The following is a 24,276-nucleotide window of genomic DNA, read 5'->3' as shown; positions in this document are numbered from 1 at the left end:
AAGTGGCTTAGGAAGATATAATAGTTCATACTTTGTAATACAACTTACAAACCCGTTGGGTTCGATAACCAATCCTGTTACTTCCAGTTTTATTAATTCTTCCACATCTGGAAACTTGTTAGTGCCGAGCAGCAAAAGATTCAAATTGACTGTCCTTTAAAAAAAAAAAAAAAAATGTTGCACATACAGTACTTGGATAAATTGCCACGTTGGGAACAAATCTAGCACTAAAGCGTATTATTATGAAATAACACAAACACCAGGTTTTTAATTTTATTATCATTTGTCATGTGGTTGGAGATGTTATGTACAGCATAATGAATATACCAAAAATAAATAATTCAGTTGCTAAACAATATCTCGCAGTGATAAATGACGACAGTACCAGGTAGTACGAACAGTTACCGCTAGAGGAAGTCTGTTGCAGGTACATGTACCTTATCTATGCACAGGAACATCAGACACAGGACAATAAATGTGTAAAATACATTTGTTGTTTACGCACAGGATACAGAATGTGTCACTGGAGCTCTGTACAGGGTTATCAGTCATCATGCATATTTTAAAGGACTACAAAAATTACTGTAGTGCACTGAGGTAGCATGCAGGGAACGCAGAGAACAAATAAATCATGACATCAGAATCGTTATTTGGATAAAATCTAAAAATTAAGAATAAAAAAACATTATTATAAACCAAAGCAAATCAATCAAATACCTGATATTGTTTGTTTATGCCCAAACAAGAGGCGATCTCTATTATAACTATTTTCACAACAGTTCACCATCATGCATTTTCATGTCTAATAAAGACAGAAGAGATGAAAATGGGGATTCAAACTGGTGAAGTTGGATTCATGAGGAAGAAGGTGTAAGGTATGGAGGACCTAAACAGCGTTGCAAATGCTAATGAATTACAAATAAATTACTCAAAATCAAAATATGGAAGGAAAAAACATGTTTAAAGTGCAGCTACTTTAGATTATTTTTTTGTTGAGAATTTGCTGACTTAAAGAAAACATAAATATTGGCATTCTTACCTTAAATTTTCCACAAGGAATTTAAAAAAAAAAAAGAAACCAACATACAGAATCCTTTAAAGTGGGGGGTAAAACTTTGATTGGTAAATTTATTTATAATTTAAAGGTGGTTTTTCATATTCATTGATTGTTTTTTCAAAGCATTTTCATGGCACAAATAGATTTTAATACACCATGTCAACAGCTGTGTAGGTCCTCCACAATATAATGCAGGTGACACTTTAAGGCTTCCATAGCCTCAGCAGACCGTCTTCACTGTACGTGGCAATCAGATTCTCATGTGGGTGGTGAGTGATGCCAATTACGTCTTTCTCGTGAACCTGTGAGTGCAGGGAAGACAGATCAGTACACATTCTCCATCACCCATCAGTTGCTCCCACCCACCCCTTACCCTGTTATTGTTACTCAGCAGCAGTGACATAGCTAAACAATAACAACACTTAAAAAAAAATGCTGCGAAGATCGTGGAAATCATTTACAGTAATATAATGTCACTTTGATGCTACAGATGGGCAATTTTATACATTACTAGGTGATTTCTAGACATCAGTGTGCCAGGCCTGGTTGGAAACTAACAGAGATTTTGTGTATTAAGGTAAGATTGTGTGTTTAGACTGTGATTGATATGGATGTGTAATGGGTTTTTTCCTCTAGTGGATTGCCTAGGAACACCTTTAAAGTGTAGCCAGCATGGTGATTTATTACATCTGGCCAGCATTCACCTTAGACTAGTTGTGAAAATCCATTTCTCTAAATGTGCAGTAAGAAGAGTAAGTAATATGCAACAGAGCTGAATGCTTGTAACACCTCAAGAAAGGCAAAAAATATTTGTTAACAACTTGCAACAAGATGCATTGGCAAAGATATGCAGCTATAATTTACGGTGATAAACTGTTTTAGGAGGTCACAGTAGAAACACTGAAATAACAGTGATAACTGGTTGAGACCAACAGCTGACAGTAGAGCAGGGCGATATGACCAAAAATATTTATCACGATATACATTTGAAAATTTGCGATAACGATATAACTGAGCCACCATCAATGTATTTTCACTTAAACAAGCAGCTGTTTTTTATGTGCATTAAAGTTATATAAAAACGTAACAGTGCAAATGCAAAATCCTTGCTGACAGTTTAACCAAAAGGCATTTCCAGTGGAAATTGGCCGGCATGTCCTCAGCATAACCATGTATAATATCCACAAAACTTAAAAAGAGGTTATACACACACAATACGGTAATATTATGTTGAAGCACAGTACGTATCACCCCGCGAGGCTCCTGCCTACGATAGCCGTAATGCTCCGACAATCCATCAAGCGGTGCGGGTTCGTAGCTTAGCAAAGTGGTACTGAAACATTTGACAGATTTTCGAGCGTCGTGTATGACATAAAATCGTTTCGAGGTCAGTAAACACAACCAGAATTCATACATAAGGCACACGGGATCATAAGGGGCGCTGACGATTTTCAGAAAAATCAAAGGATTGATTTTAAGTGTGCCGTATTTTCCAAAAAACACGGTAATAACGACGGCCTGCTAGCATGCTCTACCAAAAATAGTGCTTTGTTGTGTATCTGACGGCCAAAAACTAAACCAGTTCCACACCACTGAAGTTGCAGCATTTTTACAAACCAATTCTGATTCATCCTTTTCATTCAATGTTCCAATTTCGACCTTCTCATTCTCCGTCGCCGCCATGCTTTTTCCGCCATGTGCATATGAAAACAAAGGCACTGCGCATGCGCGTTTTACCCATATTCTATGGCGATATTTCATTTTCTTATCGTTGCCCAACAATATACCGGTATTACCGTGAAAGGTATGATATGGCCCAGCCCTAGCTGACAGTATGCAGTAAAGCTCATTTTCTACACAGCATGTTTTGGACAGTAAGTAAATAAAAGTTTCAAGCTGCCAAATCTACTTTTTTGTAACCTAACATGGAAGCTTATTAGAGTGTAGACGAAAACACTAGCAGCCCAAATTTTAATAGATGCAAAACAGTTTTAATAATAAGTGAATATTAGCAGCAGCACTTACAGTCAGCGTTTTCTCCAGCCTTCCTGTTGTATAGCTGAAGCAGTAGAGCACTAAGTCCTCCCCCACACAGTAAATCCACTCCCCGCGGGGTGACAGGGTGCAACACACAAAGTCTGCTCTTTTTCTGTCTGAACTGAAGGTCTTCACAGTCTGAGGAGATGAGAGAGAGAGAGATGTTAAGCTTCCACAAATATATTCAAGTGTGAATCTAAAACACCAATAAAAGGTTGAGATAAACAATACATTGTAAGTAACTTTGAAAATGCATTGTCTTTTCAGTTCAAAGAACCATTTGGGGGTGATTGTTTTTGGGGGAACAAAACAATCACCTTCAACTTTACCTTCAATTCAGATTTGCTCATTCATTTTAAGGAGCTAATATGCAGGTTTTGTTACATTTTGACAAAGACTAGAGAGTTTTTCTTGCATTTCCTGTCATAGACTAGTGGATTTGTCCACTAGCGATGTTATTCACTTTTTGCAAACTACTTTTCTGAAGTCTTCAATTGAGTGTGTAAGCCATCATCTGCTGTTTTATAGTATATTTTACAGCTAAAAGTACCACAAATTACAAAATGAGATGTATTTGAAGCAAACTTAAAACTGCTAACGAAGATCATAAACGGATTAGGAAAGTGTTTACTGAGACCGAATAAGTCACCCCACACTGGCCATTAGAGAAAATGTAGGTTTATGACATCTCCACAGAGGAGCAGCATTTTTGTACTGTAAGTCAAACAACTATTGATAAGTCATCACCTTTAGTCATACAATTTTTTTTTTACAATTTTCTGATGACTAATTGAAAATTAATTAGTAGATGAAACAGTAATAATAACACTGTGTAATGCAGCTGTAATTGCATTAATAATAGCATAGCAAAGTCTCGTTCTTTAGATTTAAATGAGGTTCTATGAGAAGAGTAAGTTGCTCTCACCTGGCCACGCATGCTCATGACGACCACAGCGTTGGAGTGGTTACAAACCACAAAGTGCTCTGGATTCTGGGGGAGAGGGATCACGTTGTTGACGGGGACATCCAGTGTCCTCGACAGACATTTAAAAGTGTGGATGCACTCACAGGATTTTGTGTTCCAAATCTGAACAATACAGGAGAAAAATCTCAGATTTTAGAGTAGCTCAGCACTTTCTCAGCTGTCGTGTGTAATGACACCAATCAGAACAGATCTGAATGACTTTCTAGAGTCTTCTGATGTGGCGCCACGCTGTTAATGCAAATTGTACCTTCACAGTGCCATCTGATGAGGCGCTGATGATGTGAAATCCATCTTGAGTGAAGAACACATCGTTTACAAATGATGAATGGCCATTTAACTCCTTTAGCGTCTTGCCTGACTTCAGCTCATGGACTCTGGAGATGACATTGTTGAGGAATTGATTGAGATAAAGGACACTGAAATGAATTAAAAGGGCATTGCTGAGTCATTTTAACAATCCCCTCTTCACCTCAAAGAGGGGATTTTACTCGACAGCGGATGAAATGTGCCACTGAGCTGCTGATGTGCTATTTTTAGCTCCTCTGTGTGGCTGGGTGCAGATTTACTTAAACCGTGACAAAACCCATAATGCCTACTGATTCGCTTCCTGTCCTGCAGGACGATATATCATTTGTAAACAATCCACCCCGCGTGTGGAATTTCAAGCAGAGGAACACGTTGCAGCTTTGTGCCTGAGCACATGGTTCCTCGGCTACACCCACACAGCACATGTGCTTCCAACACTGCGGAGAGGCTCAGCCCACACCCCCAGGAGTCAGAAATAACATTCAGCTCCACAACGGTGATGAGGATTCAGTGCGTGCATGAGGGTGGGAGCGAAAGGAAGACATCTTTGTGCTTTGTAGGCACTGCGTATTTACAGGTGCACAATGTATGTGAACAACTGGCATCTTGCACTTTTAGTTGAGCATGTTTTTTATGGCTTTTGGGGGGAAAAGTATGATTTCCAAACACAGATTTTGCAGCTAAAGTGGAAAAATGCAGAGTCACTGTAGGCACAATTTCCAAAATGTGCTCTAGCAGACAGTTTAGAAAGCATTAAAGGATTTAAACTGCCAAATCTACTTTTCAGTTTTTTGCTAATCAGCTGTGGGATGTAGAAAGAGACCGCTGCTTTCCTCCTGCTGAAGCGACGCCCATGTGTGCACCTTCAAAACTTTTGTGAATCATGTCTGAGGGCAGTCAGATCTCTCGCTTGCCTCCCACGGTAGACGAGGCAACTCTTGCCACAAGGCTCTCAATTTAAATGGTTTCCTCTTTGCTTTTGATATGTCTCTAAATGTTTTTTTGTTAATGAGAGCAGATTTTCTTTTTCATTTCATTTTTAAATTAGTACAATTTTAAGCTATTTGTGTGGAGGGCTTTACATCAACCACAAATATATTTTTAAATGTGAATATATTACTTATGTGAATACAGTCAGTGTTAACCCTGCAAATTTAAACTTATAATTTTAACAATGTTACATGTAAGTTATGTTAATAATGTAATAAAATATAAACACACACACACACAAATTCTCTACATTATGTTGTGCAAGAGGAATAGCTGCAGTCTGCAGCGTGTTCACTACACAGAAACCATGACAACATCGAATCCCACCTGATGGTGTGGTCGAAGGAGGCACTGAGGATCTGGTTGCCGTCTTTGGAAAAGCCCAGACAGGCCACGCCTTTGTTGTGAGCATGCTCAAACCTACGCATACACAAGCCGCTCTGGATCTTCCACACCTTCCCCAACAACACACACATTTCAAAAGAAAAATCAAAAGATAGATTACGTCAGCAATATATTCATAAATCGTATGGATACAGTTATTGATCGTTTATTTTATCTGGAAAGTACACACACAAATATGAACCCATCCAACCTTTATTTTGCCATTCTGAGCTCCAGTAGCCAGTAGATCTGTATCCTGACTGAAGCACATGCACAGCACAGCATCATCCATCATCATGAAGCTGTCTTGGGCCTGATATTTTAAATCCTGGTTCATTCATTCAGCAATGAAAACACAAAATTAGGAAAATGTGGTATTACACAGTATGTAGGAGGTGATGTGTTTAAAATAAATCTTAGTATTTTTAGTTTCCTGATTTGAAATATATTCACCTTGCTAATTTTTCCACTGTTGAAGTTCCAGACCTCAATAAAGCCATCTACTGACCCCGTAATTAAATACTTTCCATCGGGTGAGAAACGGGCACATTCCACGTGTGACCGCCGCCCAAACTGCACACACAGAAAAGCTTATTAATGCTTGCAGCACACGTGCTTTCCTGTTTGATTTGCAGCCTGAGATTCACACTCAGACAAGGAAATAAGGCACTAATTAATATTAGGAGACTCCAGGGAGACGTAAAGTTTTTCAATAGCCTGCTGTTGTGTGGGCTGACTATTCTCACTTAATGACCTTGGGCAGAGAATAAGCATGGATGAGCAACTCAGGCTGCTCCATCTGGATAGAAGTGATGAGAGCACAGCTAGAGACTAGATGAAGTGCCTTCAGGTGCACAAAGTAATTAGTTTGCAGTGTTTTTGTGTGTATGTATTGGGATAATAACCAAGGAAATAACAACCTCTTCTTTAACCTTCAAATGATGGACAATAATTTGATATATTCAATCATACAATCATACAAATGTGTCCTGTTATTCATTTTTTTGCCTACTTCTCCAACCACTTGTTGTGAAGCTGTTTTTTTTATTATAGGTGTTAATTTTATTTGAATTCTCCATTTTTAATCAGTATATTGTAATGTTTTGCAGTGAAAGATCCAATTCAGTTAGTACACGTTGTTTAACAATAGCCAAATAGACAAGTAGGTTTCAGGGATATTTGGACAATGTCTGTAGGCTTGTTGCCCAGATAATATATTGCTGGAGGTGATCTTTGTGTGGATAAACAGCTGCGTGCAGAGGCAGGTGCACTTTCATGCAGTACATCCCCTCTAAACCAACCAAGCATAAAGATCTGGTGAAGCTGTGATGCCAAAATTCCTTTGGAATGGATGATTAGGAGTAATGAGTTTTGGTGTCTTTTAGAATTCTGAAATAAGTCACATTTCTGGCAAAATCAGTCAGTATTCTGAAAAAAGAATTCAGCTTTTGAGAACAATTTGAAATTATCAGAAGAAAGTCTGTATTTTGATTTTAAAAAAGTCAGAATTTGGGTGCAGAGGGGGTTTCAGAATTCTGAGAAAAAAGTCCAAATTATGATTCCCCCCTCCCCCCAGAATTAAAAAAAAGCCATGACCTCACGTTTTTTTTTTCCAGTGGCCCTAATCAACTTCCATGATTTTTGCCTAGAAAATACTGAAAATTGTCACTAATTATAGTATAACATGTTAGAGTATCTGCACATAAAGGATGATAAACACAAAAAGAGCCATAAAAAAGTTCTCCTGTATAAAATGTAACAGTGTGATAAATCACCCCAATGGATCATTTAGTTGTTAAAATAAATTTGGTCACTTGAGTGCTCTGCTAGAAAACAAAATCATTTTCCAAGTGCCATTACAGACCTTGATGTGGCGGTACAGCTGGTTTGGAAAGGTCTCTTTCTCCACATATTTCTCTTTGCAGGCAGATGTATCAATGGTCATATCAGGGGAGAGGTGATCTGTATACTGCTGTAGTTTCATAGACTGCAAGACAGTGAAAAAGAGTCAGCAGAAAAAATAAAACAGTGAAAATCTCAATAAAATCAAGAATACTAAGAACTACCAAATTATTTTTTTTATTTTCATGCTGTGTACAATAATGTAATGCAACTTCTGGCAGCAAGAACACAAGTTTCCCACTTTGAAATATTGTCCAAGTCCAGTTTCTTTCTTGTTTTTTCCCTTATTTTTAACATGACTGTTATTAGCCTCCTGGATTAGACAAGTTATAACTTAAAGTGAATGAAGGCTATTCAGAACTTTGCTGTAGCTGGCAGCACTTGTGTAACAGCTCACTAACAAAAATAGCATCTTGCACAGGAGGATGTACAGTACAGTATGTCTCTGAGAATGTAGAAATTCAGTCTTGAGAAACTCACTATGTTGCCACGTCAATCACTCAAATTAAAGAATATAACTGAGCTTGTTAACATGTCAGGGATGAAATTGCTAAAGAAAATGTAAAAGAAAAAAATGTTAAATATAAATACAAATGAGGGTCTTGCTCTTGTTTTATGATTGGTGTACTGTTCTTTTGTTGTTGTTTTTGTAGCTTACCTGCATCCTTTAAACTTTAAATCTCTCAAAAAATGGTTTCAAATTTACATTACTTTTTGACTAAATGTGCAGAATTTGGAGGTATAAAAACGTTAATACATTTTTCAGTATTTCACACAGAAAGAACTCTGTTAAAGGTCCTGATCAAAAGACACAAAAGTGTGTGTGAGATCTATTTCACCTGGAAAGCAAACAGCCCAGTGACTGTTATGTTTTACTGGGATTTAACCAAAACTGTCTGTTTAAAGTGAAATTCTGTGTCCAAGTAAGACACTCAGAAAGTTGGAAGGACTGCAGAAAAGTGTTTGTTGCCCTCAGGAAACCCTAATTAAAGTGGTGCTGTTGTATAAAAAAATACATAAAACTGAGGTATTTGTTTGGTATCTTTGACAAACTATCGCACAGTGTTGTCTCCATCGATTAAGAAGTGTTACTTGCCCTGTAATTAGAGCGGGTTTTTCAGAAGGATATCGATCAGTGCACTTACACCAACTTGTTCCAGGAGTCCTATGAGGCGGGAGGGGGGCACCACACTGACCTCCCTCACCAGAGCCTCAGCTATGGCTCTGCGCCGCTTCTCCTTGCTGCTTCCTTTTGGGTACGCCTGCAGTGGGATTGAAAGGATGTTAGCTATACCTATGAAGCGCTCTCTGACGCAGCTGTCCGAGCACTTTGCTTTCTTACCTCACGAGGGTCAAAGTAGGAACAGGTTAGCAGGTTCTCCAGGTGGCTGTACCTTTCTGGCTGGGTCTGCTTCAGCATGATCATCGGGTCGGTTTGCCTGAGGAGCGAGCGAGCTGCGCCCACCTCCCTCATTTCAATGAGCTCCATAACAACCTGTTGAAGAGAACGTGATCAATTACAAATAAACAAATGAAGCCAAGGAAAGCATTAGCTGAACATCCAAAGACTTACCTGCTCATAAAGGTCAATAAGTATGTTGTCAGGCAACTTGAGAGATTCAATAGCCAGCAGGACAGAGTCCCAGTGACCCTTGTTTATATCTGCAATAAAGCTTTCGATGCTTTCCACTGTGTTGAGGGAGACGGTGGTTTCCTCCTGTAATGTGGTCAGCGTCCGGTAGAGGTTGTTCTCTTTGAGGTACTGCATTATCAGACGGATCACACTACGGAGACAAAGGGGAAATGTTCAACAATATCTGATTTGGGATGGTGCCACACGTGGGCACAGCCTTAAAAGGAAAAGGTCGCAGCACAAAAGGCCTGTCTCATGTGGACTTTTGTTCCACTTTAGAGCCACCTGCTGGGCATAAAGCTGTCCTATCCACAATCAGAATCAGGATATTTGATCAATCCCAGAGGAAACTATGTGGTCACAGTTGCTCCAAGACAGTAAGAACAGTAACTAAGTAAACTAAATTAATTAATACAATATACAACAAAGCTACAAAACAAATATACTAACTACAAATAACTCTAATTATAAATATGCCAGTATATTACAAATTTAAATTTATACAATTGACAGTCAAGGTGCCCCTTTTATCTTCCTCTCTGCTGGACGTTCATTTTTATGGTTTCACGTGCACCAGTGGCACCTGCAGATTAAACGAACCTCACCCACTGATTCTACGAGCCAGTGCTTTCGTACTAAATTAACTCCACTTTAAGCAACACAAAAATGTGACATTCCTGCAGTTGTCTATTCCTGCACTCCCCACAGGAATGACTAACCACCACCACCACCAACAACAACAACAACAACAAAAAGCACAGCCACGCCTTTACCAGGGGGGCGGAGATCGTCTTAGATCAACAGGCACATGTGGAGGAAGGAGCCCCTGACTGCAAAACAGTCCGAACCCCCTCACACACACACACGCCTCACACACACACACGCACACAGCACGACTACAACCATTTGAGCAGCCTCACGTGTCAAATTAACCATACTGGTCGCATTAAACTGGGTATCAATAACACAGGAGGTTTCACAGCAGACAGGACAGCAAAAACAGCGCAGTTTCGAACACAAACTGTAAAGGCTCCGTTTACGCGGCTTATTTTAAAAGGGGAATATGCAACGATCCCACACACCGACGCAAAGATATGTCACCTAATAAGCGATGGAGCGCATGACAGCAGATAAACCTTATTATTTTCTCTTAAAGTCAAACAGGTGGCAGAGTCCGATCACTTTTTTGTGCACACAAACAAAGGCAAACAGAGAGCGCACTTACTCCGCGGGCTCCATCTCCACAGCCATACTGATGCTGATGTTGTCTCTCTGCTGCTGCAGCACCGGACTGACTGTTGTGACGGCTCAGTTCTCCCCTATAAGCCACGTGAAAGCTGTGTGCTGAGGACCACCCACTCCACGTGCTTCTCCTGTGTCTCCCAGTATTTTATTTTATTATTATTTATTTTTGCGTTAGGGTAGGCACCATTCCCAAACCCTGTGATACCCCCCCCCCCCCCCACACTCCCTCCCTAGGAGTTGGGGGGACTGAAAAAAAAAAACGGTTTCGGAGCACGTCGCGTGCAGGAGACGCGTCTGCCGCAGCCACAGCAGCAGCAGCGCTACAGACAGAACCTCGTGGCTCAGAGCGTGCTCCTCTGTGGGGGCCAAAACATCACTCTTCATCACTCTGGCCGTCCTCTAACGGAAACCGCCTTTTTGTCCTCAACTCATCGGTATGCGCGCACAGACCTGAGTGCGCATACGAGCATCTTTACAGTACCAGTACCAATGATTAACTTGCCTTCCCTATAATTAGGCGCTACGGTTATAAAGCTTTTCCCTGGCAGTGGGTGTAAATCAACCGCGACATTTTCTTTGTTTAAACGTTTAGTTTTTTACAGCCTGCTTTTCGGCATATAGGCACACATTGCACAGATCTGCGAAACAAACTCGTCGGAAAGCCTCGTTAATCCATAATTGGGTGTTTACCCTCATTAATTCAGCGGCGCATTGGGAAAACTAATAACCTCCCAGAGCTCGATTATCAAACAAGCAATCTGTGGCAGCTCACAAGTAAAGAAAAATACCTAATTCTTCTCACATTTACGTAATATTGTAAGTATTTAGGCCTTTATTTCACTCTCTTATTTTGACAGCAGGCCTGAGGTGATTAAAGCAATAAATGAATCCCATAATATGATTGTTGGCTAATATTTAGAGTTAGGTATGAACATGCGGCTACTGCTGACTCCTGTTGTCTGCCCCATGTGGTATTCTTCTTCTTCCTGTTTAATTGGTTGACGTTTTTGCTGACACATAGCTGTGATGGCCGAGTGGTTAAGGCGTTGGACTCGAAATCCAATGGGGTTTCCCCGCGCAGGTTCAAATCCTGCTCACAGCGTTCGGGTCCTCCACCGGACAGGTGAAGTATTGCAAAGTCAACCTTTAATGTTGGAGATCAATGAAAAAGAAGCGGCATTTTAAAAAAGCGTCTGTATTATTATTATCTGTATTCTCTGTAACAACATTAATTAAAAGTCCTGCGGGTGATTCTCACAATTGTGGAGCTTACGCCAGTATGGCTATCGTGAGCAGACGTTTAATTTGTGACCTTATTCTTGCTATGAAATCACGCGAGATTACAAGGAGAGTTAAGAACAGGTGGGCCACTAATTGACTCTCCCAAGCTATTTGAGCGGAGGTTTTCGCTCTGGTTGCTTTATTTCATTTTAGCCTTTACACTGAATATGTGAAGTTTCCGAAAAAGATTTACATTTTAAATTGTTTTTGTTCTTGTTTTCTCAAAGTGTACAAAGGATGACTGTAAACACCAACCAGGTGAGTACAATCAAACACCCTAAGTCCCTTAGTCCTATACTTTTACCGAAACTCCAAGTGTTTTTTATGCTCATTTGGCATTTAAACGCGAAAGAAATGAAAACACTTCTTTCACCATGGCTTTCACACCAACTTGGCTTTCCAACGCTCTTCTGTCTCTTTTGCAGAAAGCACCCAGTGCAGCTGCCAGGCTGGCGAATCTGCCCGTCGTTCGTTCGGCTTGTGCCAGACTATCGGTCTTGTACACGGGCACAAAATCCAGGCATCCCGGCCTGAAGTCTGCGTGTGAAGTGCTGGAGAGCAGCGTGACAGCTGTAGGCAGAGCAGCCTGTTACAGAGCGTCACCTGTCATTGTTAAACTGGAGCCCCAGAGTAAGTAGCTACTGTTAGGGCTCTTCCATAAAGATGTAGGAAATGACATTAGAGCATCTGGTTTTCTCCATCTTTCAACTACCTTAATCTGTACAGAAAATGGTGTAAACACCCAGATCCTTCTGCAATGCAAAGGGTTTTTGTGAACATTTTAAAAAAGTTTTATTCGGATTTTCTCGCACAACGAGCTGTCTAAAGTCGGGATTGGAGTTGGAGAAATTTTAACCAGCACTCACTGCCACTTTATTAAGTACTGCTGTGGCCCAGCTGCTTCAAGGTCCAAGGTAGTGTATTTCAGATGATCGTTTGCATATTTTGATTGTAACAAGCGGTTATTTGTGTTACTGTCCTCTTCCTGTGGCATTAACAAGGCATTTTCATCCAGAGTTTTCTTTTTTCTATTCACTGTTGTGTGGGGAAAAAATCCCAGTAGTTCAGCAGTTTCTGAAATACTCAGACCAGCCCGCCAGGCACTACCATCATGCCATGTTCAAAGTAATTTCAATCATCTCTTGTGCTGGGTTTGAACTTCAGCAGATCGTACTGACATCCCTACATGCTTGAATTTGTTTTGCTGCCATGTTGGGCAGCAAAACAAATCAATCAATAAAGATTGATTAATTAGGTATTTGTTTACAAGCAGTTGAACAAGTTAACCTGACAGATTGCAGCATCAGGATACAATGCATTACATTAGAGATGAGACTGAAATGACATTTTTCATTGACCATCAGGTCAAAGTTGCTTTCTGGATAAACACCAACACTGTTCATGGGTATGTTTCAGTTTCCTATGCAAATGATGTTGCCTGCAAGAGTCTCGACTGGCTGGAGGCTTCATTCTCTGTAATTGTGTCATCCACAGAACAGGTAACATTTCCTTTCCTCGTTTAAGTCCTTATAACTCACAACAGGTCTATAAAGTCTGGATTAATAAATAAAATATTTTATGTTGTGATTTAATTTTCTTTGCTCAGATTGTTATCCCTGCCAAAACCAAAATGAATGAGATTCAGGCTGGGATGAGCATTGCAGCCAATCAAACCATTGACTGGGTGATGAGGAGGATGAATGATGGCATTAACCGATCACCTCTGAAGACGGTCGTTGGTATGACAACTGTGGGACTGGACACAGCTCTGAGCTTGTCAGAGGCTCTGGTGGACCAAATGCTTCCCCCAACACAAGAAGGTAACCTAAAATTCATTTATTAGCTTTCTATGTGATTTTTGCCATTTGGTTCAATTTAGATGCCTTTCTTTTCTTTGTATCTCTAGAAGAAGCTCGCTTGATGCAAGGTTTTGAAGTGGTCATGCTCAGGGGCCATTACCCTGAGCGACTGTGCTCACTCACTGCTAAAATGTGTAGAAGGCTTTACCATGAAGCTGGGTCCAAGATTCAAGCTGTTCAGGTGTGCTGTGAGCTGTTCTTGATGTGTTTAGCACAGAAAATGCATATAAAACATTAACCCAAGTATCTGTACCTCCCACTCTGCATGTATGTTTTTACTTCCCAATGTCTCCAAAGTGCTTGCTCGTAGGGGGTTGTCTGATTGTTAGGGTTTTCTCTCTATTATTGTAGGGCCTCTACCTTACAATATAAAGTACCTTGAGGCGACTGTTATTGTGATGTGGCTCTGTACAAATAAAATCTAATTGAACTTGTTGAAATTTGTTTCTTCCTCAGGAGGTAATGAGGAGTTCACCTGGGCCTTCAGCTCTGGTTCAGAACTTGCAGACCAGCTGGCTGAGTGTCCAACGGCTGCCTCAGTACCTGCAGAATCAGGCGTTCTCTGGGTTTTTCTTCGTCATTCAGATGGGCAACTTAAACTCCTTGCCAACCCAGAAGAAGCAATCTAATCAAGGCAGAGGTTATCTTCGTACCTCCATGCCTCAAAGGGGTGTAGCCCAGAAGGGGAGTGCTACCAAGAGGTCTGGATTTGACAGCTAATGTAACATTAAGTAATGCATGCGTCATTGATGTCATTTACTGTAACTTTTTGATATATGTGAGCTGAATTTGTCATCTTACTGGTCTAAAATAAATATCTGAAGATTCATAGACTTTGATCTTGTCCTTTCAGTTGGATAGCTGCTCTGCAAACAATCACTGTGGCAGCTTCTCCAGCTAAGCTTATAAATGACTCTGTTCTTGGCATTTAATGTGCTTATAAACTAAGGCACCTTAATTGGCACAGACTGAGACCATAATTAACTGGAGGACATCCTCCCAAAGCCCTGTTCATACAAACCAGCTGACTACCAATTTGGGAGGCAGTCGGATATATTTCTAATCTTTCCAACTTTCTTGCTGAGTAAAGACAATAATAGTAAAAGGAAGCTGAAGTTTGTTATTATGGCTGCACGCAATAGTCCTTATATACTCATGTAGTCTGTTATTTCTGCTGCTGTTCTGTCTGGTAGCAGTCTTTGGGTTTCAGTAGGGATGCATCCATAGACTGGCACACTTGATTTAGCCCATATCTGACAATTCCAGCTTTTTTTTTTTTTTTTTTTTTTTTTTTTTTTCCTTTTTTTAAAAAGCAAGTTATGACACTTGCTGTGTCACTTCATTTTCTCTTGTGCAATATTTTTTTTAAAAACAAATAGCTGGCGACCCTCCCCCCTTTCTCAAAACATACTGAAGTTTCATTTTCTTTGTAGTTTTGATGATCACCAAAATCTGAAATGTTTTGACAGGGTGTAACTTTTACTGATGGAGACATACTAACCTCATTTGACTATATTGAAAAGCTTTCCTTCACATACACTGAATAAAACCAGACTCCAGAAAAGAGTGTCTCCTGCAGAGCCAGTGAAAATGTGGGACAGTTGGTAAGGAATATGAATTGTGTGCAGAACACACCATCGCAGCATGTGCAAATGTACTAAGCCAGGCATAGACATTAAATCTGTTGTCTATGCCTATACTCATTAAAGAGATGTAAAATAAACTACACACTAAAAGTGATTGTGAGCAACAATAATGATACAGTTGTTGTTTACTGACACCTCTCAGCATTTGGCTGATTGTTTTTTGTTTTTTTTTTCTGTCCCTCTCTGCTACACATTTACTTTTTATCTGGTCCTTCAGCATTACTGTCCTTCATCCAGACTGTATGTATGTATTATCAGTCCCACTGAACTTTATGTGCACAGAGAAAAAAAATCATAACTGGAATTTCCCCAGTGAGAGATTAATAAAGTCTACATCAGGGCTGCCCAATCCCAGTCCTCGAGAGCTACTATCCTGCAGCTTTTAGATGCATCCCTACTCCAACACAGCTGAATCAAATGGTTTGATTACCTCTTCAGCATGCCATCGTGTTTGGCAAAGGCCTGATAACAAGCCATTCATTTGATTCGGGTGTGTGGGAACAAGGATGCATCTAAAAGCTGCAGGACAGTAGCTCTCGAGGACCGGGATTAGGCACCCCTGGTCTACATCATGTCGTAAGTGACAATTTAGCACATGACCCAGTTTAATTATTGAAGAGGTTAAACTTTTTCTACCCAGCATGAAACAAAACATTACCGGCAGTAACATTACTTATTTTGATCCAGCTTGTTAAAACACAAGACAGCGTTGCAGACAGCCTAATTTCAATCCAGCCCCTACACACCTTTACCCTGTTTGCAGGCAGTCTCTAGTGGGGGTAGGGTATGAAGCCCTCCACCACAGTGAGCCTGCATCAGTGTAAACTTTACCCACAGTCAATGAGGGTTCAGCACTGACACACACACTGCAGATATTCTGAAAATATTGTTTATTCATTTGAGATTCTTAAGTTTAGATATTTAAGATACACAATTCTTCCCCTGATTTACAGAATATGAGCTTTCAATATTCATTCAGATGTGTTCTAGTTCTAATTGTTTTTATTATTAGACAGTTTTTCTTATGTAACTTTTCAAGATGTTCAGTATCTTGAATATCTGAGAAAAATATTAGAGATTTGCAGACATTCAGAAGTAGGTTCTTCATTGCGAGGATCAAACAATGATGAAGGTTCTTCATTTGGAAGAACATCTGACATTGGCAGACTTGAAGATCTTATATATGTGGTTCTTTGCTACATCGGAAACTGTCTTGAGCAGCACTGGTGCAAAGTTTGCAATGTTGTTAAGTAGAATTTCTTGAGGATATTTCCCTCTGATTTCTGTCAGGATGCTCTGGACTATATCATCTCTGATGGAACGGAAGAAGACAGCCTGAAATTTCCATCACTGTGAGTTTGAGACGCAAAAGTGGCCTTGGTAACACTTTTTGGAGAGTATGCTCAAACTCTGGGAGGGCATGTTCAAGACCAGTGGGGTCAGGAGTAAATTTACTACCAGAAAAAGACAAATGGTAGTAATACTTTTTAAAACACCTAATGACCAAAATCAGGTCACTTAGGTACCTGCTTAACTTCAACTTAAAGTGGGTCACGAAATGGCCTCTGTTCTAATAGTGACTAGCAGAAAACCACCACACTCACACTGAAAATAGGGTACACAAGATTTGGTTTACCTCCAAAGCAGACTAGAGGCAGAAGACATTTCTGTCCTGCAATCCAAGGCCCAAAGCCACCACATTCAGAACTGTTAGTCTCGTCAGGCCTCGTGTTGTTAGGGAGTGGGTTTCCACACCAGATCCTAGGACTTAAATTTCTCAAGCTCTTCCTCTTGAAGTTGAGAGCAATTTCCTCTCATTGATTACCTCCTTTTTTTGTTTCGGGAGTTGTCAAGCAATGATGGTGCATTACTACCAACTGGCTTGGGGTGTGGACAATTCACTCACACCAAATAATACTTTTGCAGTACAGTATAATAGCAACCACTAAACTGAGGCTGTATCATGCACGACTGTAGACTCAGTGTTGACCAATTTCTAATTTCCACACAGTTCATTCATCAAACTTTAAGCATGGTAAACTCTTCTCCCCATAGTTGTCACACTGCTAAATCAAGGCCTTGATAGTTGTTTGATCTCCAGTGAGGGCAGTAACACAAATAACCACAGTGTTTGAGCTCCAGTGTCTACTTTTCTAAATTGTTCCATTTAAATTGTTTCGTACTTTCATATACTTTTGTTAGTACTTCTGTGTAGTTTCCTTGACTAAAAAACAAAACAGGTATTTATACATTTGACTTCCACATAGTCTAACTCAAGAGTTAAAACTCTTCAGGCCAGATTATCCACCACTAACTTAAATTTCTTGTTGCATCCGCATGCATGTAGGTACGCAAGGGACTGACAAAAATAGTCTAATGCGTCACTTCATAGGCAGATATCTGGAAGAGAAAATAAGTGACAACTGCACAACACCGTTTCAGCAAAACATGACTTTATTTGATTCCATTTTACTTCTGGCTGGACTCTGACTTGGATGTGGATGCCCTCAGAGAGGAAAGACGGCGCCTCTTGGCAATCTGTTCCTGGCGCTTCTCCTTGGCCTCCTGTTTACAACAAATGTGTGTCAATTTCCACATGTCCTACTTTATGTCTTTTTAACATTTCACCATCACATGCTCGAATGTTTTTCAGAGGCAAACCATAATCTGCTGAATGCCATTACAGCTATATCATGTAAGGCAACTCAAAATGATAACGATAAAAAACACAATCCTATACTTTAAATTTCAAGTGAATAAAGATTCAATCATAACTTAAAGTGTATTTAAGGAAATTTATTACAATATGTTGTTAAGGCACAATGTAGCTGATGTAATACAGCCACTCCAACACTAGTGGAAATATCACACCTGCCAGAAATTATTTGTCACATTATATTCATTGATCTAAACCACTAGAACATTATTTTGTGTTCAGCTACACGACAAAAGCAGAGTAGTGTGATCTTTGATGCTGGTTAAGGATAATAAAGGCCTAGATTAACGCATACCTTCATCCTCTTGGCCAGCAGCTTTGCGTACTCTGAGGCCTCCTCCTTGTTCTTCTGGGTGCGTTGTCTCTTCAGTGCAATGCGGCGGCGCTTGTGCTGCAGCACACGAGGAGTCACCAGTCTCTGGATCTTGGGAGCCTTAGTTCTGGGCTTCTTACCTACCAAAGCGAGAGGATTGAAAGAGTCAGTGCTGACACAGTTCAAGGTCAAGTGTGGTAATGAGAAAGAAGCTTAATGTACCTAATTTCTATGTCTGTACACACAACTCGTACTGTACTACCTCAAAGGAAGCACATTCCTTACTTTCCAACTGTACAAAAAACAGTAACTTTGATCTGTCTGCATGCTGGCACCCTGCATTAATCAAAGCCTTGCTGATGATTCATTACTAGGCAGAACACAATTCACACAAACAGCACACCTGGGACTTACCTGCAGTCTCCACTTCTGCTGAATCAAGTTTATTATCATAAAATTCATTTTTCATCTTGTTCCTGATCTCAGCTCTTTCACCCTAAATTTGAATAACCATGTGCTCATCAAGAAGACTATATTTAACGGCACTCTCTTTTTAGTGATGAGTTGAAATGGCTTTACCACAAACACAATCTTACAAGCACAGACATCACACAAACTCCAGAACAAACAAATGCTTACACAAGGAAATTAATGTTTATTACTTCTTTACATACACCGGTCAGAATCCATACAGAAACTTCCACAACTCAGTTTTAATCTGCCTCACGCTTATTACATACAACATGTCTATCTTCTTCATCTCACCAAGGTTGTGTTTACATAATGGAGTCCTAAAAAAGTCTACAGATGCCCTCACTGGCAGATGAGCATCAAAGATCTGTTTTTATAACTATTCCCGCTCTTAAACTTCAAAAAGAAGGAATTAAAAAGGACCTCCTACTGCACAACTGTCGAGTTTGTCCAGAGTTAAACCAACTCTACAAGAAAACAAGACATTGTACTGACCACCCTAGTTAAACCCCACCTCCATAAATTTTAGTCAAAAGACATTTATGTGGGACCTTAAGCCCACTTTTAGTTTATTCTGAATGCTACAGTAATTGCCAAAATAGACGTGCCGTTGCAATTTTCTGGAAAACCTTTAACATTCAAGATGTGCTCCATACTATCATTATCATTAGACTGGTCAATATTTACATACACAGTCAGCATTATAGTGCCACCTGCTGCTCTGGCATGCTTCTGACAGCGCTTTACATCATAATTTTCTTTCCACATGGAGGGAGACATTTCTCAAAATGAAAAAAGTGTCTTACCTTCTTTAGTCAGGGGTCTCCTCACAACATACTGCCTAACATCATCCTCCTTGGACAAGTTGAAGAGCTTGCGGATCTTGCTGGCCCTCTTGGGACCAAGGCGGCGAGGGACAGTGCTGTCGGTCAGCCCGGGAATGTCCTTCTCACCTGTGAGTAACAAAGACGAGGATGGTCAATCAAGTCTGAAGAATTCTTAAAAGTATTTCTAGCACCAACAGAACAGGATTGTAACAGTCCTAAATACTACGAGTGTCAAATGGCTGAACTTACTATCCAGTTCACCGTTTAACAAACTAATACTTGAAAAGCAGTGAAGCTTAGTTTTAACAGAACGAGAGAAAAGCCACAACAATTTGGGCAGTGTTGAGGCATAAAATGCTCAAAGTAAACACGTCAGATTTTCCTACCATGTACCAGAATTTGGGTGTCTTAGCAGTTACAGGAAGATATGAGGTTTTATAGAAATAAATGACAAATGATTTGTCCACCAATACAGAAGAACAGAGACAGCAAACCTTGTCAGTCAGATTATGGAAAACCCTCCTGGCCAAATTTAATGAAGCTTAATGTAGCATTGGTGAAAAAAAACAACCCACTTAAATTGAATTACTTTAAAATGATCACTTGAAGTTTATGCATTTGTTTAGTTTTGTCTTGTCTTCTGAGCATCACACCAAACCAAAAGTTAACTTATGACAGTTAAAGAGACTCAAATAGATAAAGCTTAAAATACTATATCTGTATATGTTCTCAGTCATCAAGGTCATGGTAGTCTAAGAAGCTTGGAAAGGAAGTGACAGGAGTTCTTTATGCTTCACCTCATCCAAGACACTTGTAATTCTGCATTTTAAGAAACCTCTTTAAGTCAAGTCGCTTTCTTTCCAAGCTTTAAAAATACAAGTTTCATTTTTACCATATTATTATGGCAGCAGTTAAAACAATGGGAGAGCATTGCAGTTCAACCATCCACTGTTACTAGGACTGGTCGCATCTGGTGAGCAGCTTCACAGTTACTCTGGCAACACACACTGTCCCCCCTTAATGAATACAGGAAAATCCAAAAGGGTCTGCTGGCGTGCCATCATGCATCATTTACACGTGACTCCAAAGAGATAATCAAAATTATGTGACATATAATGCGCGCACACTAAGCATGTTACCTTTCTTGACGATGACCAAGTTGAGAACGCTGAGGTTGGCATCAACAATGCAGCCACGCACAGACTTGCGCTTGCGTTCACCAGTCCTGCGGGGACGGTAGCAGGAGTGGCCCTTGCTGAGGAGCAGGCGCACACGGCCGGTGGTCAGCACACCTTGCTTCATGGGGAAACCCTGCTTGTCGTTTCCTCCGCTGATGCGCACTACATAGCCCTGCAAAAGCATAGATATGTTGCTTCACATCCTTTCTAGGAATTTCATTTCATTGCAAATCTGCCAGGATGATTAAGGTCAAATTCTCATTGACTACACAAGCAAACTACACTTTTGGCAGGGTCATATCTTGCTTTTCTTTCCACATAATCACTCACATATAATCCAAGTTATCTTCATTAAAAATTGAGGGAGCACAGCTGTTTCAATCAGCCATGGTTATATGGGCTGGTTGCATCTGAAAGCAGCTCCACTGTTCCTCTGGCAACACGCCGTCCCCCCTTAACGACTACGGGTCAGTCAGAAAGGGTCTGCTGGTGTGCCACGCCACGTATTTACCAAACGTCACACAAAAACTCACCTTCCACTCATCTCCCAGAGGGTCAGCAGACACCTCAGTGGCCATTCGCTTCTCATAGAAGGTACGCAGCTTTCGCTCATCATCAACTTCAAGCAGCTTCTGGCAGCCAGTAGCGGGAAATGAGATGTTCAGCTGAAAAAGAGGAGCAGTTACCACGTTACTGGATGTGCACACAGGTAACAGCGAGTCAAGGTGCATCTGCATGTTGCGAACTGAGCTGCTAAAGCTTTTAATTATTTTAATGTCGCTAAAAACAAAACAAACAAAAACATTGCTGACTAGAAGCAGCGGTTACCAACATCGTGAGCCTGTCTGACGTGAGCTAATGTTTGAATCAGGGGGTAGTTAGAAGGTGGCTCGGGGGCCTGTTAGCTTCTCTGCCGGCTCAAAGCTCAGAAAACTCCGGCTTTAACTATTTGACACAGCCGGCTCAGTTGGTAACATTATCACAGTGCAGGGGAGAGGACTCAAAGGTATAACTACGTTTCATTTGAGTAAAACGAGACTTAAACTGCACCCACATTTCGCTCAGAGTGCGGCCATGTTTCCACAGCGTTCTCCGACAAACTCGTCAGCTAGCTCCCATTTTCATAATCAAAGCTCATCCTGAGCGGCCGAGCCACCATTCCTGCTTTAAATCAGCCCGCATTAAAGTTTACATGGTCAGCTTTCACCATATCGTAATATTTAACAGAAAGCAACAACACGACGAGAAACACAGTTAAAAGATTACGTTACCTTCATTTTGCCAAACCGACCCTCCGACGGTCCGCCACGAAAAAGAGACCGGATATCCGCCTCGTGGTCTCACATAGACCTGAAATGCTATCGCGATAACTGGTTCGCTGAAAAATTTAGGGTTATTAAAATGTCATACTATTAACTTATGTTATACAAGAATTTATATGTTATACTATAACATATAATTTATATGTTATAATATATACATATATACATATACATATATATATATATATATATATATATATATATATATATATATATATATATATATATATATATATATATATATATATATATATATATATATATATAAGGGCTCAGAGAAGAGCTCGAGAGGATGTGGAGGGTGAAGGTAACGGTGGTCCCCGTGGTAATCGGAGCACTAGGTGCGGTGACTCCCAAGCTAGGCGAGTGGCTCCAGCAGATCCCAGGAACAACATCGGAGATCTCTGTCCAGAAGAGCGCAGTCCTGGGAACAGCTAAGATACTGCGCAGGACCCTCAAGCTCCCAGGCCTCTGGTAGAGGACCCGAGCTTGAAGGATAAACCGCCCGCAGGGGCGTGCTGGGTGTTTTTATTTATATATATATATATATATATATATATATATATATATATATATATATATATATATATATATATATATATATATATATATATATATATATATAAAAATAACACATAAATGACAAAGAATAGAATATGTATTAATCCTAGTTACAGTGGAGGTGTTGTGGATTTAAAACAATCTGCATTGGGGATTATTATTGAGCCACGGAGCATGCGTCGGCCAGAGGGTGCCAGAGAGTGCATAAGGAGCTGAGATATTAAGATCATTCCCATCCCAGTCTGGTGAGAGATACATTCTTTGAATACTGGCCTAATCAGCTTCAAAATAAACACACTGTATCTCTTTGAAAAACACGTAGCCAGTTTGATAAAGGCTACCATAATTAACTGCTCACTTGTACAACACCCTTAGAAAAATACTGATAAAAATAGGCATTAAGCTATGTTAGCTGTTCATGCAGCTTCTGAACAAAGTTACTCATTTTTATTGTGCGATGACAGGCCTTTATTACCCTTTACTGAAAACTTGATATTATCAATTAATACAGCAAAGGTGTTTTTTGTTTTTTTTTAAAAGAAGTGCAATCTAAAGGCAAGTCAAGATAGTCCTCCACAATGTCAACACTCAATCCAGGGGGTCAGTGTTGACATTGTGGAGGACTATAAATACCTTGGAGTACACATTGACAATAAACTGGACTGGGCTAAAAACACCACAGCACTTTACAGGAAGGGCCAGAGTCGTCTCTATTTTTTGAGGCGACTGAGGTCCTTCAACATCTGCCAGAAAATGCTGAGGATTTTCTATGAGTCTGTTGTGGCCAGTGCGATCCTCTATGCTGTTGCATGCTGGGGGAGCAGGCTGAGGGTAGCAGATGCCAACAGACTCAATAAACTAATTCGTAAGGCCAGTACTGTTGTGGGGATGGAGCTGGACTCCCTCAAGGTGGTGTCGGAGAAGCGGATGCTGTCCAAGATAAAGACAATGTTGGATAACACCTCCCACCCACTCCATGACATGCTGGTCAGTCACAGGAGCTCGTTCAGTGAGAGACTGAGATTACCGAAAAGCACCACTGAACGACATAGGAAATCTTTCCTGCCTGTGGCTATCTCCCTGTACAACGCATCCACTTAACACACTGGTTACTGCTACAACTACACATGTTTCTTTTCCAGCTATTTATTAATGAGTGTGCACAATAATAGGGCTGTCCCACACAAAATTGAGCAGACAGAATAGACCAGGAGTGTCAAACATATTGCACAGAGGTTGGACAGGGCCTGCTAATTTACTCAGTCATAGCTTTTGATAGCTTGACTGAGTAAATTATGTGTGTACATTTTGGATTTGTAACTGTATTTAGATCAGTTTTAAAGTCTTACAAAGACATCACCCACCTTTCACACCAAATGTATAAAGTAATATTTATGTCATTTTTGTTAGTATTCTGTTATTTTTATTTATTTAACAGGGACAGCGCATATGAATGGACACTAGTAGATGAAAATACAACATGTAAACATTACATTTTAGCAAAACGTCTAATTTCCAGGCACATTACATAAAATTTACACAAAAAACATACAGATATAGAAA

The 24,276-nt window shown here is 40.2% G+C and overlaps 3 protein-coding genes and 1 non-coding gene across 5 annotated transcripts; 2 read left to right on the top strand and 2 right to left on the bottom strand.

The window, feature by feature from the left end:
• Window positions 1–1,260: 1,260 nt before the first annotated feature.
• Window positions 1,261–10,545, bottom strand: LOC146630526 (WD40 repeat-containing protein SMU1-like). 2 transcript variants are annotated; one of them, XM_085355915.1, is made up of 12 exons: window positions 10,520–10,545; window positions 9,235–9,445; window positions 9,004–9,156; window positions 8,807–8,923; window positions 7,624–7,746; window positions 6,213–6,332; window positions 5,971–6,087; window positions 5,703–5,830; window positions 4,327–4,453; window positions 4,020–4,181; window positions 3,083–3,232; window positions 1,261–1,359 (listed from the first exon to the last, which is right to left on the bottom strand). In XM_085355915.1, exons 1-12 carry the CDS (start codon window positions 10,543–10,545, stop codon window positions 1,261–1,263), a joined length of 1,533 nt encoding a protein of 510 aa, XP_085212041.1. The 2 variants fall into 2 exon arrangements, with proteins under 2 accessions (XP_085212041.1, XP_085212042.1); XM_085355916.1 differs by having other exon boundaries at window positions 8,813–8,923.
• A 1,014-nt stretch (window positions 10,546–11,559) lies between these two features.
• On the top strand, window positions 11,560–11,641 carry trnas-cga (transfer RNA serine (anticodon CGA)). The gene has a single exon. It is a non-coding gene; the product is annotated as a tRNA-Ser (tRNA).
• Window positions 11,642–12,057: 416 nt separating this feature from the next.
• Window positions 12,058–14,399, top strand: LOC146630524 (perilipin-2-like). The gene is made up of 6 exons (XM_085355913.1): window positions 12,058–12,078; window positions 12,246–12,450; window positions 13,237–13,319; window positions 13,427–13,640; window positions 13,727–13,860; window positions 14,136–14,399. Exons 1-6 carry the CDS (start codon window positions 12,058–12,060, stop codon window positions 14,397–14,399), a joined length of 921 nt encoding a protein of 306 aa, XP_085212039.1.
• Window positions 14,400–17,762: 3,363 nt separating this feature from the next.
• rps6 (ribosomal protein S6) lies at window positions 17,763–22,142 on the bottom strand. The gene is made up of 6 exons (XM_085355912.1): window positions 22,102–22,142; window positions 21,364–21,495; window positions 20,792–21,002; window positions 19,632–19,778; window positions 18,337–18,494; window positions 17,763–17,890 (listed from the first exon to the last, which is right to left on the bottom strand). The coding sequence occupies exons 1-6, from the start codon at window positions 22,105–22,107 to the stop codon at window positions 17,795–17,797; spliced, it is 750 nt and encodes a 249-aa protein (XP_085212038.1). The 5' UTR covers window positions 22,108–22,142; the 3' UTR covers window positions 17,763–17,794.
• Window positions 22,143–24,276: the final 2,134 nt, after the last annotated feature.

The sequence above is a fragment of the Diplotaxodon limnothrissa genome, linkage group LG6 (assembly GCF_057381915.1).
Source record: "Diplotaxodon limnothrissa isolate DT_005_m linkage group LG6, D_limnothrissa_male_GT1.1, whole genome shotgun sequence".
NCBI classification, from domain to species: domain Eukaryota; kingdom Metazoa; phylum Chordata; class Actinopteri; order Cichliformes; family Cichlidae; genus Diplotaxodon; species Diplotaxodon limnothrissa.
This window is presented reverse-complemented; position numbering and strand designations above follow the sequence as displayed.